This window comes from Castor canadensis, chromosome 3 (genome assembly GCF_047511655.1).
Source record: "Castor canadensis chromosome 3, mCasCan1.hap1v2, whole genome shotgun sequence".
Taxonomy (NCBI): Eukaryota; Metazoa; Chordata; class Mammalia; order Rodentia; family Castoridae; genus Castor; species Castor canadensis.
Genome location: NC_133388.1, coordinates 73,864,718 through 73,879,549, shown reverse-complemented (window position 1 = coordinate 73,879,549; position 14,832 = coordinate 73,864,718). Strand labels below are relative to the sequence as shown.

General features: G+C 36.6%; 1 protein-coding gene across 4 annotated transcripts in view; it reads right to left on the bottom strand.

The window, feature by feature from the left end:
* Nucleotides 1–14,832, bottom strand: part of Strn3 (striatin 3) — a 90,076-nt gene that overhangs the window by 2,494 nt on the left and 72,750 nt on the right. For all 4 annotated transcript variants that reach the window (XM_020169786.2, XM_074068212.1, XM_020169797.2 and 1 more), the window contains 4 exons: nt 14,598–14,719; nt 10,488–10,655; nt 8,918–9,058; nt 6,666–6,773 (listed from right to left, as the gene is read on the bottom strand). In XM_020169786.2, coding sequence (XP_020025375.1) covers nt 6,666–6,773; nt 8,918–9,058; nt 10,488–10,655; nt 14,598–14,719 — 539 coding nt within the window. The remainder of the gene's footprint in view (nt 1–6,665; nt 6,774–8,917; nt 9,059–10,487; nt 10,656–14,597; nt 14,720–14,832) is intronic.

The window sequence follows — 14,832 nt, the reverse complement described above, 5'->3', positions numbered from 1 at the left end:
TATTCCCCAACCCCATAAAAAGTCACATTATGGCAATACCAAGCAGTTATCAGGTGAGATTAAAGAAGTTTCTGGTCATATTAAACCACAGGGTTTGTTTCTCATTAATGCTAAGATTAACAGAATAATTTTAGAAGTTCTGCTAGCCTGAAAACTTACTTAGCACAGTATCACTATTAGTCCACATAATCCATCCATCAGTCCTAGAGTCCACTTTTCCTAATACAAGTAATAAAAGAACCCAGAGTATAGAATGATTATCTTCCAGGACAATAATATCAAAATATTACAAATACTAAACATCATTAGGTTCTCTTCAAATTCCCTTATCCAGAGTAATAAGGCAAGAAGTCAAATTACACCTATTTGCAGATGATATGATCCTATATTTAAAGGATCCTACAGATTCCACCAAAAAATTCTTAGACCTGATAAACACTTACAGCAAGTAACAGGATACAAAAATCAACATAAAAAAATTGGCAGGTTTTCTATATACCCATGATGAACAGACGAGAAAAAAGATCAGAAAATACTATTCACAATAGCCTCAAAAAAATTAAATACCTAGGAATGAAACTAATTAAAAGGAGGTGAAGGACCTCTACAAAGAAAACTATAAAACTGTTAAAGAAAGATACGGAGAAAGACACTAGAAGATAAAAAAAAAAAAACTTCCCATGTTCATGGGTTGGTAGAATTAACATTGTGAAAATGGCTATACTACCAAAATCAATCTACTCATTCAATGCAATCCCCATCGAAATTTCAATGTCATTCTCAGAACAGAAACATCAATCCTAAAATTCACCTGGAAGCATGAAAGATCTCGAATAGCCAAAGCAATCCTGAGTAAAAAGAGCAATGCTGGAGATTATCGCAATACACAACTTCAAATTATACTACAGAGCCATAATAACAAAACAGCATGATACTGACACACAAACAGACATGTAGATCAATGGTATAGAAGATTCAGAAATAAACCCACACAGTCATCTGATAATTTGACAAAGATGCCAAAAACCTACATTGGATAAAACAGTCTCTTCAACAAATGGTGTTGGAAAAACTGGGTATCTGGACCCCTTTTTACTTGTACAAAAATCAATTCCAAATGGCTCAAAGACCTTAAATGTAAGACCTGAATCTTTGAAACGGCTACAGGAAAACACAGGGAAAAACCTTGAAGATACAGGCATAGGTAACCCTTTTCTGAATAGAACTCTCAGAAAATGACAATAATTGAAAAACAGGATTGCATCAAATTAAAAAGCTTCTGCACAGAAAAGGAAACAATTAATAGACTCAAAAGAAAACCTATAGAATGGGAGAAAAATCTTTGCCAGCTACTCATTAGATAAAGGACTAATCTCTAGAACAGAGCTCCAAAAATTAAAACACCCAAAGAATAAATAATCCAATTAATAAATGGGCAAATGAATTGAACAGTTTTCTAAAGTAGTACAAATGGCTAATAAATACATGAAGAAATGTTCGATATCCTTAGTCATGAAGGAAGTGCAAATGGAAATACTGAGATTCCTTACCCTAGTCAGAATGGCTAAAATAAAAAAAAACAAGACAAATTGAGGGTAAAGCTACAGGGGGATGGAGGCAGGGGCTTATGTGGTAATTTAAGTTAGTGTACCACTATTGATATCAGTATGGAAGTTCCTTAAAAAATTAAAAGTACAACTACCATATGATTCAGCTATCCCACTCCTGGGCACAAAGGAATGTAAGTCAACATACAATCAAGATACCCGCATCCCCATGTTTACTGCAGCACTAATCACAACAGCCAAAATAAGGAAATCAGCCTAGATTCCCATCAACTGATGAATCAACAAAGAAAACATGCACATACATACTGAATATTATTTAGCCCTTGAGAAGAATGAAATGGATGGCACTGGAGAGAACTATGTTAAACAACATAAGCCAGACTGTGGAATCTAGTCCTTAAAAAAATGAATGAAATAAAAGTAAAACAAGTTCTGTTTGGGGGTGAGTACCAGGGGGAGGGTTGGAGGTGGGTAGCAGCAGGAGGGCAACAATAGTAGGAGAGGGTGAATATAGTCAAAGCACTTTATATACTTGTATGAAAATAGAACAATGAAACCTGCTGAAATTGTTTTAAGAAGGAGGTAAGGAGGCATGAAGGGGGTGGGGATAAAGGGGGCAAATCTGATCAAGGTACATTGTATGCATGAATGGAAATATCCAACTAACAGATATAAAGAATGTAAAAAGTTACATTTATGACAGTGTAACTCTTAATTTACTTAGTTCTAACTTCTTTCCTGAGAATTTACCTCCTAAATTTAACATGTCTTAAACCAAAGACTTCTTTCATCTAACATTAGATCTATACATGTTCTTTTCTTTTTTTTTTTTCTTGGCGGTAATGGGGTTTGAACTCAGGGCCTCATACTTGCTAAGCAGTAGATCTATGTATTTCTTAAAGGGGACTATTATTTTCCAAGTTTAATTCCAACCCTCCTGCCTATGTACTAAACTAACACCCACTCTGATATCTTAATTCAGAGCTAACTCTTCTTCTCCACATAGTTACTTCAAGATCTGAGTAAAATCCCACCAGATGGGCCATGTATAGAAATGCACAATGCTAGACCAGACTGGATGCTGGGTTTCTACTGGCGACTACATAAAGCTTTGGACATCTCTCCATAAATAGGACCCCTTCTCCACCAACATATATCTGCAGTTTCTCACATTTAAACAATTTTATTTTGGCCCCATACCTCTTCCTGTAGTCAGGGATGTAAGCTGTAGCATGCTTGTCTATCATGTGCAAGACTCTGTTCAATCCCCAGCACCCCACCCCCACCAAAAAAAGAAAAATGACTGAAGAAATTAAGAGTAGAAGTGCAGTCACTCATTCTTTTTCTGTGATACCCTAACTGGCTAGTCAATACTGTGAGCCTCTATGAAACAGAGAGGAAATACAGACCAATAGAAAAAATATAAACTATGAAAACAAACCTCATGAGTTCAACTCCTAATGCTGTGACTTTCATCTGTTATGTAAATGTACAAATCACTTAACTTCTTTAAGTCTTTTAACCTCACATGTGAAATGAGGGTAATAATAATACTATTATCTACTTTTAAAGAGTAGAGAAAAAAAATCAACAAAATTAGACATTAGAAGAGCAAAATGAGTTCATATTTGCAAATAGAACAATGTCTCACACAGACTAAGCAATGCACCGCTAGTCTGTAAGCTTCAAGGGGATAGGACTTGGGCTGGTGGAGTGGCTCAAGTGGTAGAGCACCTGCCTAGCAAGTATGAGGCCTTGAGTTCAAACCCCAGCAACACAAAACAAACAAAAGCAACAACAAAATCTAAAGAGGATAGGACCTTTTTGTTTTGTTCAGCATGGATCAAAGACAATACCAAGAGTGTAACATATACTAAGTAAACGTTGCTGGAGGAATGAGTCCACACCAATTTAGGAACTACTACTTCTGACTTTTCTGCATCCTTCACCCATACACTTCTTTCCTCCCAGAATCCCTCACTACTAAAGTCTTTCAAGCACAGAATAGTCAACTAAAGTTTGTGCCAAAAATTTTAAAACCACAGACTTTGAAGATATTTCCAGAATAAACAGTACAGTTTGAAAAATTTAAATCTTTTAGGTCAAGAATCTGTCATATACTACAAAATGCAACTTGATCATCTTCTACTTTCTTTCTTCTGACAATACTGACATTTGAACTCAGGACCTTATACTTGCTAGGCAGGCGCGATACCACTTGAGCTACATCCCTAGCCCTTTTTTGCGTTAATTAATTTTTGAATAGGCTTTTTATGCCAGGGCTGGCATGGACCATGATCCTATTTATGCTTTCTGCATCGCTGGGATGATGGCCTGTACCATCACAACCAGCTTTTATTGGTTTAGATAGGGTCTCAAAAACTTTTTTGCCTGAACTGATCTCCAAATGCTATCTTCCTGATCTCCATCTTCTAAATGACTAGGATTATAGGTGTGAGCCACTGCACCCAGATGATTGGTTTTTCTAAACCAAATTCCCAAGGGTTTAGCAACTTTAGTGGTTCCCACAACACACAGAATACACAAAAATCTAACAACCTGGCTCTAAAAAGTCCTCCATCAGTTCTATTTTCCTTCCTCAAGCTTATCCCTTTGACTTTGCCCGTAAGAAACTTCATTTCACCTCACATTTCTACCACTAAGCTATTCAAAATGTCCCTTTCCTATGGAATCACTTCCTATTTTCACTTAAAAACAAACAAACAAAAAAATCCCCATTCCTAAAGCAGAGCTCAAATTCCCACCCTCTATATAGGGGATTCTTCATCTGCAGGACTCATCCTGTGCAGGCACACGTGTGCACACACAGATACAGGCCTATTTCCCTAGAAAACAAAGCCCCCAGAAACCAGCAATCACATCTTACACACAACAGGACCAGCGCAGTACAGAATACAAAATGCTCGGAACATTTTGATTCAAATTATTAGTTTTAATATTAAAATAACTTATTCATCTATTTATTGAACCCATTTATGGTATCAACTTCCATCATATTTCAGATATAAAATTCAGATTTACTATTCATTTAATAAATAAAAACCTAGATAGTCAGAAGCACCAGTTATAGGGTAGGTAGGCTAGCTGACCCTATTTAAATGACTTACCAATTTTCAAAGAAAATTGAGAACACAATATTTGAAGATTAATTTATTGTTGAATGTAAATCAATGTGCACGTGTGTATGTGGTGTATAATGTGGGGGAGGTCAATTTAGAAAGATTTTTTTCATTGGAACTTACTGCTTCAATTAAAACCACACTACAGATAAGGTACTACACTAACAATTAATTGGTAGAGTTTGGAAACAATTTAGAAGACTACATTGTTCCTTGATTTTTTTTTTTAATGGTACAGAATTTTATGGATTACTTTCTTGATTTCTACGAAGAGCCTGGGAGACTCATCTTTTGCTCTTCATAAAATTACTAAAATTCCTGAACTTTCCCTTACAAATGTAATAGAGGAAATAATGGCACATGACTGTAGTTCCAGGTACTCAGGCTGACAGGGAGGATGACTTAAGACCAGGAGTTGGAGGTTATCCTGAACACAGAGAAACCCAAGCTCAAAAAATTAGGAATCTTTTTAGAAATAAAAAAGAAGTTACTCTTCTGCTCTTACAGCAAAGGAAGCCATCTATGCCTCATAAAAATAGTTCAAAGAATTCATAAGGTTATTGAGAACTTCCACATCAATGTGAATTTGATTTCCTGTGTAAAATGTAGACCTGTGAATATTCGTTCTGTTTTTAACCTACTAAGTTAAAAGGAATCTGTTATTTGAACAGAAAGTATTATTTGAAAAAAAGGATATTATGTAAGTCAATAAAGATGGAAACTTATTGTCCTGTCTTATATAACCTTGAAAGAGAAAAATGAAATTCTAGCTTGCTGCTTAGCTTTGTATTTATTGTCCTGTAATAATGTTGCAATTAACAATAAAGTTTCTTGTCTGGAAGTCCTTTAATAACCTGTTCTAGCTTCTCCTCAAAGTAGCCTTCTTCAGCTTCCAGACCTTTCTTGAAAGAGATTAAGCAGTATTTCATGTACATTCTAGGTAATAAGAGATGAAAAGAGGTTCCTAAAAAATACACGCACACGCACGCACACACACACACACACACACACAAACCACCCTATGACATTAAAATTTGATTTGACATCAATAAAATTGTTGTTTCCTTACAAAAGATATACAGTGAGGACGACAATAAACCAGTATATATCCATCATCATTTTTGAACTACTAAAAAGTCTGAAGAACACATTTGAAATGCCAAACAAAAGAAAGTCTTCTGCTATATTAACTGAAACAGATTTTTGAGGAAAGTAACTTCAAATGGAAGAATTTATATTTAACTAAAATGACATGAAGAAATCATTATAGGTAGACAAGGTTAAATATATTAAAAGATAAAACTTACACTTAAGTGTGCTGCAGTAAGAAAAGCAAAAATCAAGAGTTAAAAAATAGTTTTGTGCCAGGCAGGGCATGGTGACTTATGCCTGTAATCCCAGTCTCTTGGGAGGCAAGATCCTGAAGATCAATTCCCAACACTGCCAAAAACTGAATTAAAATAAAAATTCAAACCTTCAACTAGAAGTTGGATGATTGCCTTTTTTTTAGTCTTACCAAAATGATTACTAGGCTTAAAAGTCAGTCATTCTGCTTATATGTAAGAATTCTCAGCTGGGCACAGCACCTCACATCTGTAATCTCAGCTTCTTTGGAGGCAGAGTAGAAAGAAAGACCCCATCTCAACCAACAAATGGATGTGGTGGTACACACCTGTAAGCCCAGTTATACAGGAGGCACAGTAGGACACCTGAGGTCCAAAGTCAGCCCCAGGCAAAAGCCTGAGGCCCTCCTATATGCAAAGTAAATAAAGCAAAAGGACTGGTGGTGTGGTGCAAGTGGTAGTGCCTGTCTGGCAAGTGCAAGGCCCCGAGTTCAAACCCCAGTACCACACATACACAGAAAAAGGCAATTTCACAGCCTAAATCTCAACATACATTCAACAGCATTTTCAATGATCTCCAATTTATAGTATTACTAATATGATAACTTGCTTACCCGTTTTATTGTCAAAAAATTTGATGTGTCTATCTTCGTGAGCAGTTATTGTAACAGGAAGTGTGGGATGACTTACTACTCTGTTAATGTGATTACTTGATTGTAAACCTGAAAAATAACAGAAGACAATACTTCAAAATTCAAACCATCTAGGCTGACAGTTCATGCCTATAATCGTAGCTATGTGGGAGGCTGAAATCAGGAGGATCAGGGTTTGAGGTCAGCCTAAGCAAAAACGTTTGTGAGACTCCCTTCTCAACAGAAAAAAGCTGGGTGTAGTGGCACACACTGTCATCCAGCAATGATGGGAAGCATAAAGTAAGATGATCGCACTCCAGGTCCACCTCAAAAAGTGAGACCCTATTTCCAATATAACCAGAGAAAGAACAAAGCCCTGAGTTCAAGCCCCAGTACCACCAAAATAATAATAAGTAAATAAAATTCAAAACTTAAACCCGAAGTTGGATGATGGCCTTTTTAATATTACCAAAGTTAGACTTTAAAAAATCATTCAAAAACTGGAAAGGCTCATGCAGTAGGGCATCTTCCTAGCAAGCATGAAGCCCCAAGTGCAAGTCCCAGTACTGCTAATAATCGAATGAATGAAGGAATGAATATCAATCACTTTGCTTGATAAGAACTTTCAGCTAGATGAGGTAGTTCACATCTGTAAGTCCCTGCTATTTAGGAGGCAAAGACTGGAAGGATCAAAACTGGAGGCTAGCCCAGGCAAAAAGTTTATGAGACCTCATCTCAACCAGTAAGCCAGACCTGGTGCATCTGTGATCCCAGCAATACGGAAGGCTGCAAACAGGCAAAAAAACACAAGACTTTACCTGAAAATTTTAAGGATAAAATGCTGTGGATGTGGCAAGTAGAAGAAAAAGTAGCAAAAGTAGGGCCTGAGTTCAAATCCCAGTATCTCTCCCCACAAAAAAAGTCTCAAGAGACTAAACACATGAATTTTACCAATAGAGAGGGGAAAAGAAAATAGTATTGAGGAAACACTAGGAAAGACACTTTGGACATAATTTGGTTTGAGCCTATAATCCTAGCACTTGAGTGGTTGAGATAGGAGGATTGTGAGTTCAAGGCCAGCTTGGACTGGACAGTGAGACCTTGTCTCAAAAACAAAACAGCCAGGTAACTGGTGGCTCATGCCTATAATCCCAGCTACTCAGGGGGCAGAGATCAGAAGGATCAACAACTATCAGGGTTATGTCAAGAATGATTAGGAGCAACCTATATAAGCTCCCATTGGCCAAAACGACACAATCTGAACATTAAAGAGTGTCCGCAGTAAGCTGAAGTGTATTAAATACATTTTCATCTATGAGACAGTATAAGGATACCAAAACAAGACCACTTCATTATTTGAAACTAGCAAATAAAAGGGGGAAAAAAAATCAATTATATCTTGCCTTCTTTTAATCAGTAACTCCAACCAAATTATTGATGATGAAATGTTCCTTTCTATGTAAGTATTCTAACTAATAAATACCGAGAAGGAATGACAGCCATTTTCAACAATTAATGAGTAAATGGACAAAGACAATGATGAAGACCAAAAAACAAAACAAAACAAAAAACCAAATAATATGTAACTCTAACAAAAGTTCACAATTTACCTATGAAAGTCTTGCCAAAAACATTTAAAACTTAAGAAAGAAAAACATCAAATCTGGATTTGAATAAGACTCTGGATCTATCACAATTTACAGTAAATAAAATAGAGTAGCACGTTAAATGTTAACAAGGGATATAAGCAGCAAAATTCAAACTGTGGGAAACGTGTGAAACTAATCAATTTCCTCAATTTAAGGAAAAAACAAGGATAATAAAACAGACATAGAGCCTGAGACCTGAGAGACATATCAACCTATCACAATGCATAAGCCTTCTTTGGATCCCTATTTAAAGAAACCACGTAACACATACTTTGTACCACACTTATAATACTGGCGGCCTAAAGAAAACTACTGAAACTGGATGATGAATATATCAGGTTCGTTATGTTATGTTATATGATGTTATATAATGATCAAGTTCAAAATTATTTCCTTTCATCTTTACATTACTCTATTCAGTCCTCTGTACCCACTCAAACTTTTTAAGTATAACTTAATTAGCAAAGATAATGTAAGTATAACTAACATAGTGAAACTACTTGTCCACCTTTAATTCATAGTCAACATGAAAAGAAGCTCTGTAATCCTTTCAAAGAAATTTCAGAGTGACTCATGAAAACTTACCAGAATCTACCTGTGATGAAAACATCACCAATGACTGAGATGTTTCTAAATCATAAATCACTGCACTACCAGTGTTGAAAGAGGCCACCATATGAGCTGGATCACAGCCTATAAAGTCAACCGATGTCGGTATTCCATGCTCTGAAAGAGGTCCAAACAAATACAGTGTAAACATAGTAATTTTCAAATTTCTTTTTTAAATAAGAAAAAGAAATTTAAATATCCTTGAAATAAGGTCAATAGTGATAAAGGAAGCAACTGTGTTAGGATGGTAAGATAAGAAGCAACTTTTCAGGGCTGACAGAGTGGCTCAAGTGTTGAGTACCTGTTTAGCAAGCATGAGGCCCTGAGTTTAAACCCCAGAATCACTGGCTGGGTGTGGTAGCTCATGTCTGTAATCCCAGCATTTGGGAGGCTGAAGTAAAAGGGATTTCCAGGCACCTGAGGCTACATATTGAGAGACCTGTCTCCAAACATCCAAAAAAATAAAACAACTACAAAATAAATGTGTTCCTTCTATACATTTTCTTTTATGTGAAGTAAGAATTCTGAGTGAATCTTTTGGTCCAATTGCTAATTTTCTTAGGATAAAATGAAAAATTGGCATTTTCACATCATTATTTGTCAAATCTGCAAGCCTTATCAAAACAGTTTCATACAAAGCACACTCTACCACTTCAGAGCCACATCTCAAGACCAAATTTTTGGATTTAGAAAAATAAAAGCTTGGACTGTGGAATCCACTGATGAACTAGTATGCTCAAGTGGCCCAAACAGCAATTTCCCTCTTTGACATGTTAAATTCAACTAGCCAGGTCCATTGCACAATTAGGTAAACTATGAAGTTCACCAGTGAATTATCTGGATAAAGCAAGACACAAATATCTATATCTTTATGTATAAAACCTGAGTGACTGAAAACTTAACAGAATCATTAACCTATAAAAAGATACACAGAACTAATACTACTCACCTAAGATGTTTTAAAACAATATATCTAAATACAAATATCAGGTTTGATTTTAAAAAAGTTTTTTAAGATTCTAATTAAGACCAACAAAACTATATATATGCCTGTATAAATAAATGTTTTAAAAAGGTAAAAGCCTTGTGATTAAAGCCTTCTTTAATAGAATCATGAAAATTACAATTTGTTGTTCAGTTTAAAGTGCTGTTTTACTAATTATTCTGACCTCCCCAACGTGTGGCTCCAGGTCATGGCACACAGTTTGTAGGTATGCCTGAGGTTGCTATACCTTCACTCTTTGTGGACAGTCATCTGTAGCAGGTGGAGTGCCTCCTGTTAGCCCTGAAAGTAGCATCATTTGTCTATTCCAGAGTTATATACAGGTATTTTTACTTTTTAAATGATACATGATCTGAGAAAGATGAGAAAGTACTGAGCTACACAGTATATATTTAAAAGCACTTCAAGTAAAAAGCAAGCAAGATTACTTTTAACATATCTCTTTGGAGAAGAAAAGAGTAATAAATCAATTGTTTCGTTATTTTTATCTTCCAATTTTTTTTTAAAAAATTAGCTTTTCTCATAGAAGCAAAATTTACTTACCCTTGTCTCCATTGTAAGTGCAAATACATGGCAATTTTTCTTGTGGATTCCATAACCTAACAGTGCCATCTGCTGAACAAGATAGTAACTGATTTTTTATGCCACTATAGGCAAGACCCCAGACTGCATCTGTGTGAGCAACTAAAGTGCCAGCTAGAACATTTGACTCTGTGAAGAAAGAAAAATACAGCTGAAAGAAGTTAACTTACCATATAATTAAGTCTAAAGATACACATGGCTGAGTATGGTGGCACCTGCCTATAATCTCACACTTGGGAGGGAGAGGTGGCAGATCATGAGTTCAGGGTCAGCCTGGCAGTTAACTACCAGGGACAGTACTCAAGTGGCAGAGCACCTGCCTAGCAAGTGCAAGACCCTAATTTCAAATCCCAGTACCACAAAGCAAAACAAAAAAACCACAAGACAAAATGAATGAAGTAAGTTATGGGTTGTTTTTATTACTACTTCTCCCAACAATACTACATTACTATATCATGTTTTCAGTTTTCTATATAAGAAACATTTTAAAAAACAACTTTATTGAGATATAAATTACATATAACTCACTCACTAAAGTGTACACCAATGGCTTTTAGTATGTTTAGAGTGTACAACTACCACCACTGTTGATTTTAGGATATTTTTTTGTTACTTATTAGCCACTTTCCCCTAATTCCTCCTCTGTTTGTGCAGCTCCACGTAACTACTAGTCTACCTGGTCTCTACAGAAATATCTGTTCTGAACATTTTATATTATTCATATCATACAGTAGTTATCCTTTTGTGCCTGGCTTCTTTCACTGACCATGCTTCAAGATCATTCATATTATATATCATCACTTCATTTCTTTTTATTGCCAAATAATATTCTAAGAGTGTCAATACTGCCACATCTTATTTGTCCATTCATAAACTGACAGACACTTGAGAGTTAATCTCATTCAGCATAATATACGATAATCCTGTTTTTTTTTCCTAGTAGGCCCTCTCATGAATATTTATCCTCGTGGTTCCCAACTTCTCTTCATTGTGATTATGTCTTAAACTTCACCAAGAAAATATAGCCTTCAAATAGGAAGACCTTCCCCATACCTCACCTCCCACTCAGTCTATAACCTACCAGTGTCTAAATCATCTTCTTGCTTCCAGATACAAGTACAAAACTGTCCTCCTTCTTGTCAAAGGTGATGCCTATCAGGTGTACCCTGGACTCCAGTCAACTCCCTAACTTACTTTTATGTTTTCTCTCTAGTACACAAACTCCTTCTTTGGATCATTATCATGGTAAAAATAAATAAGTAAGTAACAATATTTAAAAGTATATTCCAGCCAAGTGCCGGCGGCTCACGCCTGTAATCCTAGCTACTTGGGGCTCTGAGGTCGAAAGGCACTGTTGGAGGCCAGTCCAGACAAACAGTTTACAACACTCTATCTCCAAAATAACCACATCAAAATGGACTGGAGGTGTGGCTCAGGTGGTAGAGCACCAACTTTGCAAGTGCAAAGCCCTGAGTTCAAGCTCTAGTCTTGCCAAAAAAAAAAAAAAAGTTATGTTCTACATATATTCTTTCAACCTGAACAAAACCCCATTAACTTTACCACTGAACAGTAGAGGAACATAGGGATACACTTTTCACCTCTTCAGATCACTCCAATGTGGTTCCTGATACCGTAACTACACCAAAACAACCCTTGCTAAAATCACCAATGATGACCTCTAACCTACCAAATTTAATAAACATTTTTTTCTTTGATGAAATATTTGCTCTACACTGCTTTTCATCCACATAATCTTTTTTCTTTTCTTTTCTTTTTTTAAATCGGTACTGGCACTTGAACTCTGGGCCTCACACTTGCTAGGCTTGCTAGGCAAGCACTTTATCTCTCGAGCCACTCCACCAGCCCTTCCATCCATAAAATGTTGGCTTAAGAGGTTATCAAGAGGTTCCTTCCCCTCTGTCAGTTTAGGATCCAATCTCCAAGTACCTGACCAAGCTCTGAGTGACCTGTATGTCACTTATAAAAAGAACCTTTCAATCCTCCTAAACATAGGTCTCCCAGCAACATCTGAACATGTATGTTGTTTATTTCTTCTCAAAATAGTTTCCCCTTTGGATGTGCTTCTATGATTCCACACTCTCCTGAACCTCCTCCTACCACTTGGTTTACATCTTAGTGTCCTCACTGCCCTCATTTAGCAGCAGCATCCCTCCACTTAGACCCCTAATTACAATGCCTCCTTACATAATTCCTATCTCCATTCTTCCTGTTCTCCAGCTTCCTCTCTCCACAAGAGTCACAGTCACTTTATTTATGTTTGTTTGCAGTACTGGGGTTGGAACTCACGCTTCCTAGGCAGGCATTCTACCACTTGATCCATGCCCTTAGCCCTTTTTGCTTTATTTATTAGGTAGGGTCTCAAGTTTTTGTCTGGGCCTAGCCTCTGGCCACAATCCTCCTACCTATGGCCTTCCATGTAGCTGTGGATATAAGTGTCTGCCACAACACCTGGCTTATTGGTTGAGATGGAGTCTTGTAAGCTTCTTGCCCAGGCAGGCCTTACATCTCAATCTTCCTCATCTCCACCCGGAGGAGCTGGTATTACAGGCATGGGCCACCATGCCTGGGGAACAGAATCAACTTTCTCCTGCTGTATTTTTTTGGGGGTGGGGGCAGTATTGGGGTTGAACTTGGGGCTTCCCACTTGCTAGGCAGGCACGCTACCACATAAGCCACTTTCGCCAGCCCCTTTTGTGGTGATTATTTTTTTATTTTTATTTTTTGGCAGTACTGGGGTTTGAAGTCAGGGCCTATGCTTGCTAGGCAGGTGTTCTTCTACTTAAGCCATTCTGACAGCCCTGTGTTGGTTATTTTTGAGTTCAGGTCTCACTTTATGCTCAGAGTAGCCTATACCCATTTGTGCTTCCCAGTGTAGCTGGGGATGACAGACACAGGCCACTACATCCAGCCACTGGTTGAGATGGAGGAAGGAGAAAGTCTTGCAAACATTTTGCCCAGGGTTGGCTCCAAACTAATCTTCCCCATCTCCACCTAAGTAGCTAGTACAGCTACTTAGGTGCCCAGCAACTTTTTAAACTCTTTTGGGCTTAAAACTTACTGAAACTTCCCTCTTATCCTTTAGCTTTTGGACTGAGTATCACTATTATAGCTAACTCACTGACTTCTCATCAAAAACAGGTTCCACCTATTCATCTCTCCCATAATACTTTATTTTCTTGTAAGTTACAACAAATTTTAAACATAGATTCCCTGACCCTCGTTTGTTTAATGCCCATCTTTTTCATTAGAGTAAATCTTGTCTTTTACAAAGTGTTTACCTGTAGGCAATAAATATGTGCTCAATAAAAAGAACAAGGAGCTCAAATATTTTATCTTATATTTTCTGAAATTGTAAAAAATGCTATGTAAATATATTCAAATATGTGTGAAGGTTTTTCTGTAGAACAGAAAAGTATCATTTATGTTATTCAAAGCTTATATTTCTTTCTTTTTCCATTTTGAAACTGAAGAATTTTGGGCCCTCTAAAAAGTTTGCACTGACTTATACTCTGTAAGTGTTTCCATTGTCTTTCACTTAATATTTAAATGCTACAGGGCAAGCACAGGCCTTGAGTTCAAGCCCCAGTATTGTCAAAATAAATAAATAAATAAATGAATAAACAAAAATAAAACCAACAAATACAAAACTACATCCACTATTTCTTTACTTTAAAATTTTAAGACTAGGGTTGCAGGTGTGGTTCAAGTGGTAGAGTGTCTGCCTTGCAAGTGCAAAGTCCTGACTTCAAAACCTAGTGCCACAAAAAAGATTTTTCCCCTCTCCTTTTTGTTATCAGTTACTGAGATTAACATTTTAATTAACGTAATAATGTAGATCTTTTTAGACACCATAGTGTACCTATGTGAAGGCTTAAATACTCATGACATGACATTTCTTAGTTTTTCTCGTCAATAAAGTAACCTAGTAGCAAATGGAAGAACTAAATGAAAACAATAATATATATATTTAAACAACTCTAATAATATTTTAAGCATTACTTTTTGTCAGCTCTATTTAGTTAAAATACACACTTTGACCCTTTTACTTACCATATGTATCATATGGATCCACATTAGGACTAGGCATATTCCACCACTGAATGGTTGCATCAATACCACCACTAAAACACTGCTCTCCATTAGAACTAATTGCTAATGACAGAACAGGGCCACTATTACAAAAAGAGAGAGGGAAAATTACTTAGAAACTCTAAGAAGAAATTCAAATCCCCTTTTCCCCAATCTCCAAATTTATGTTGTATCTAAAAACTATGTTACGACACTG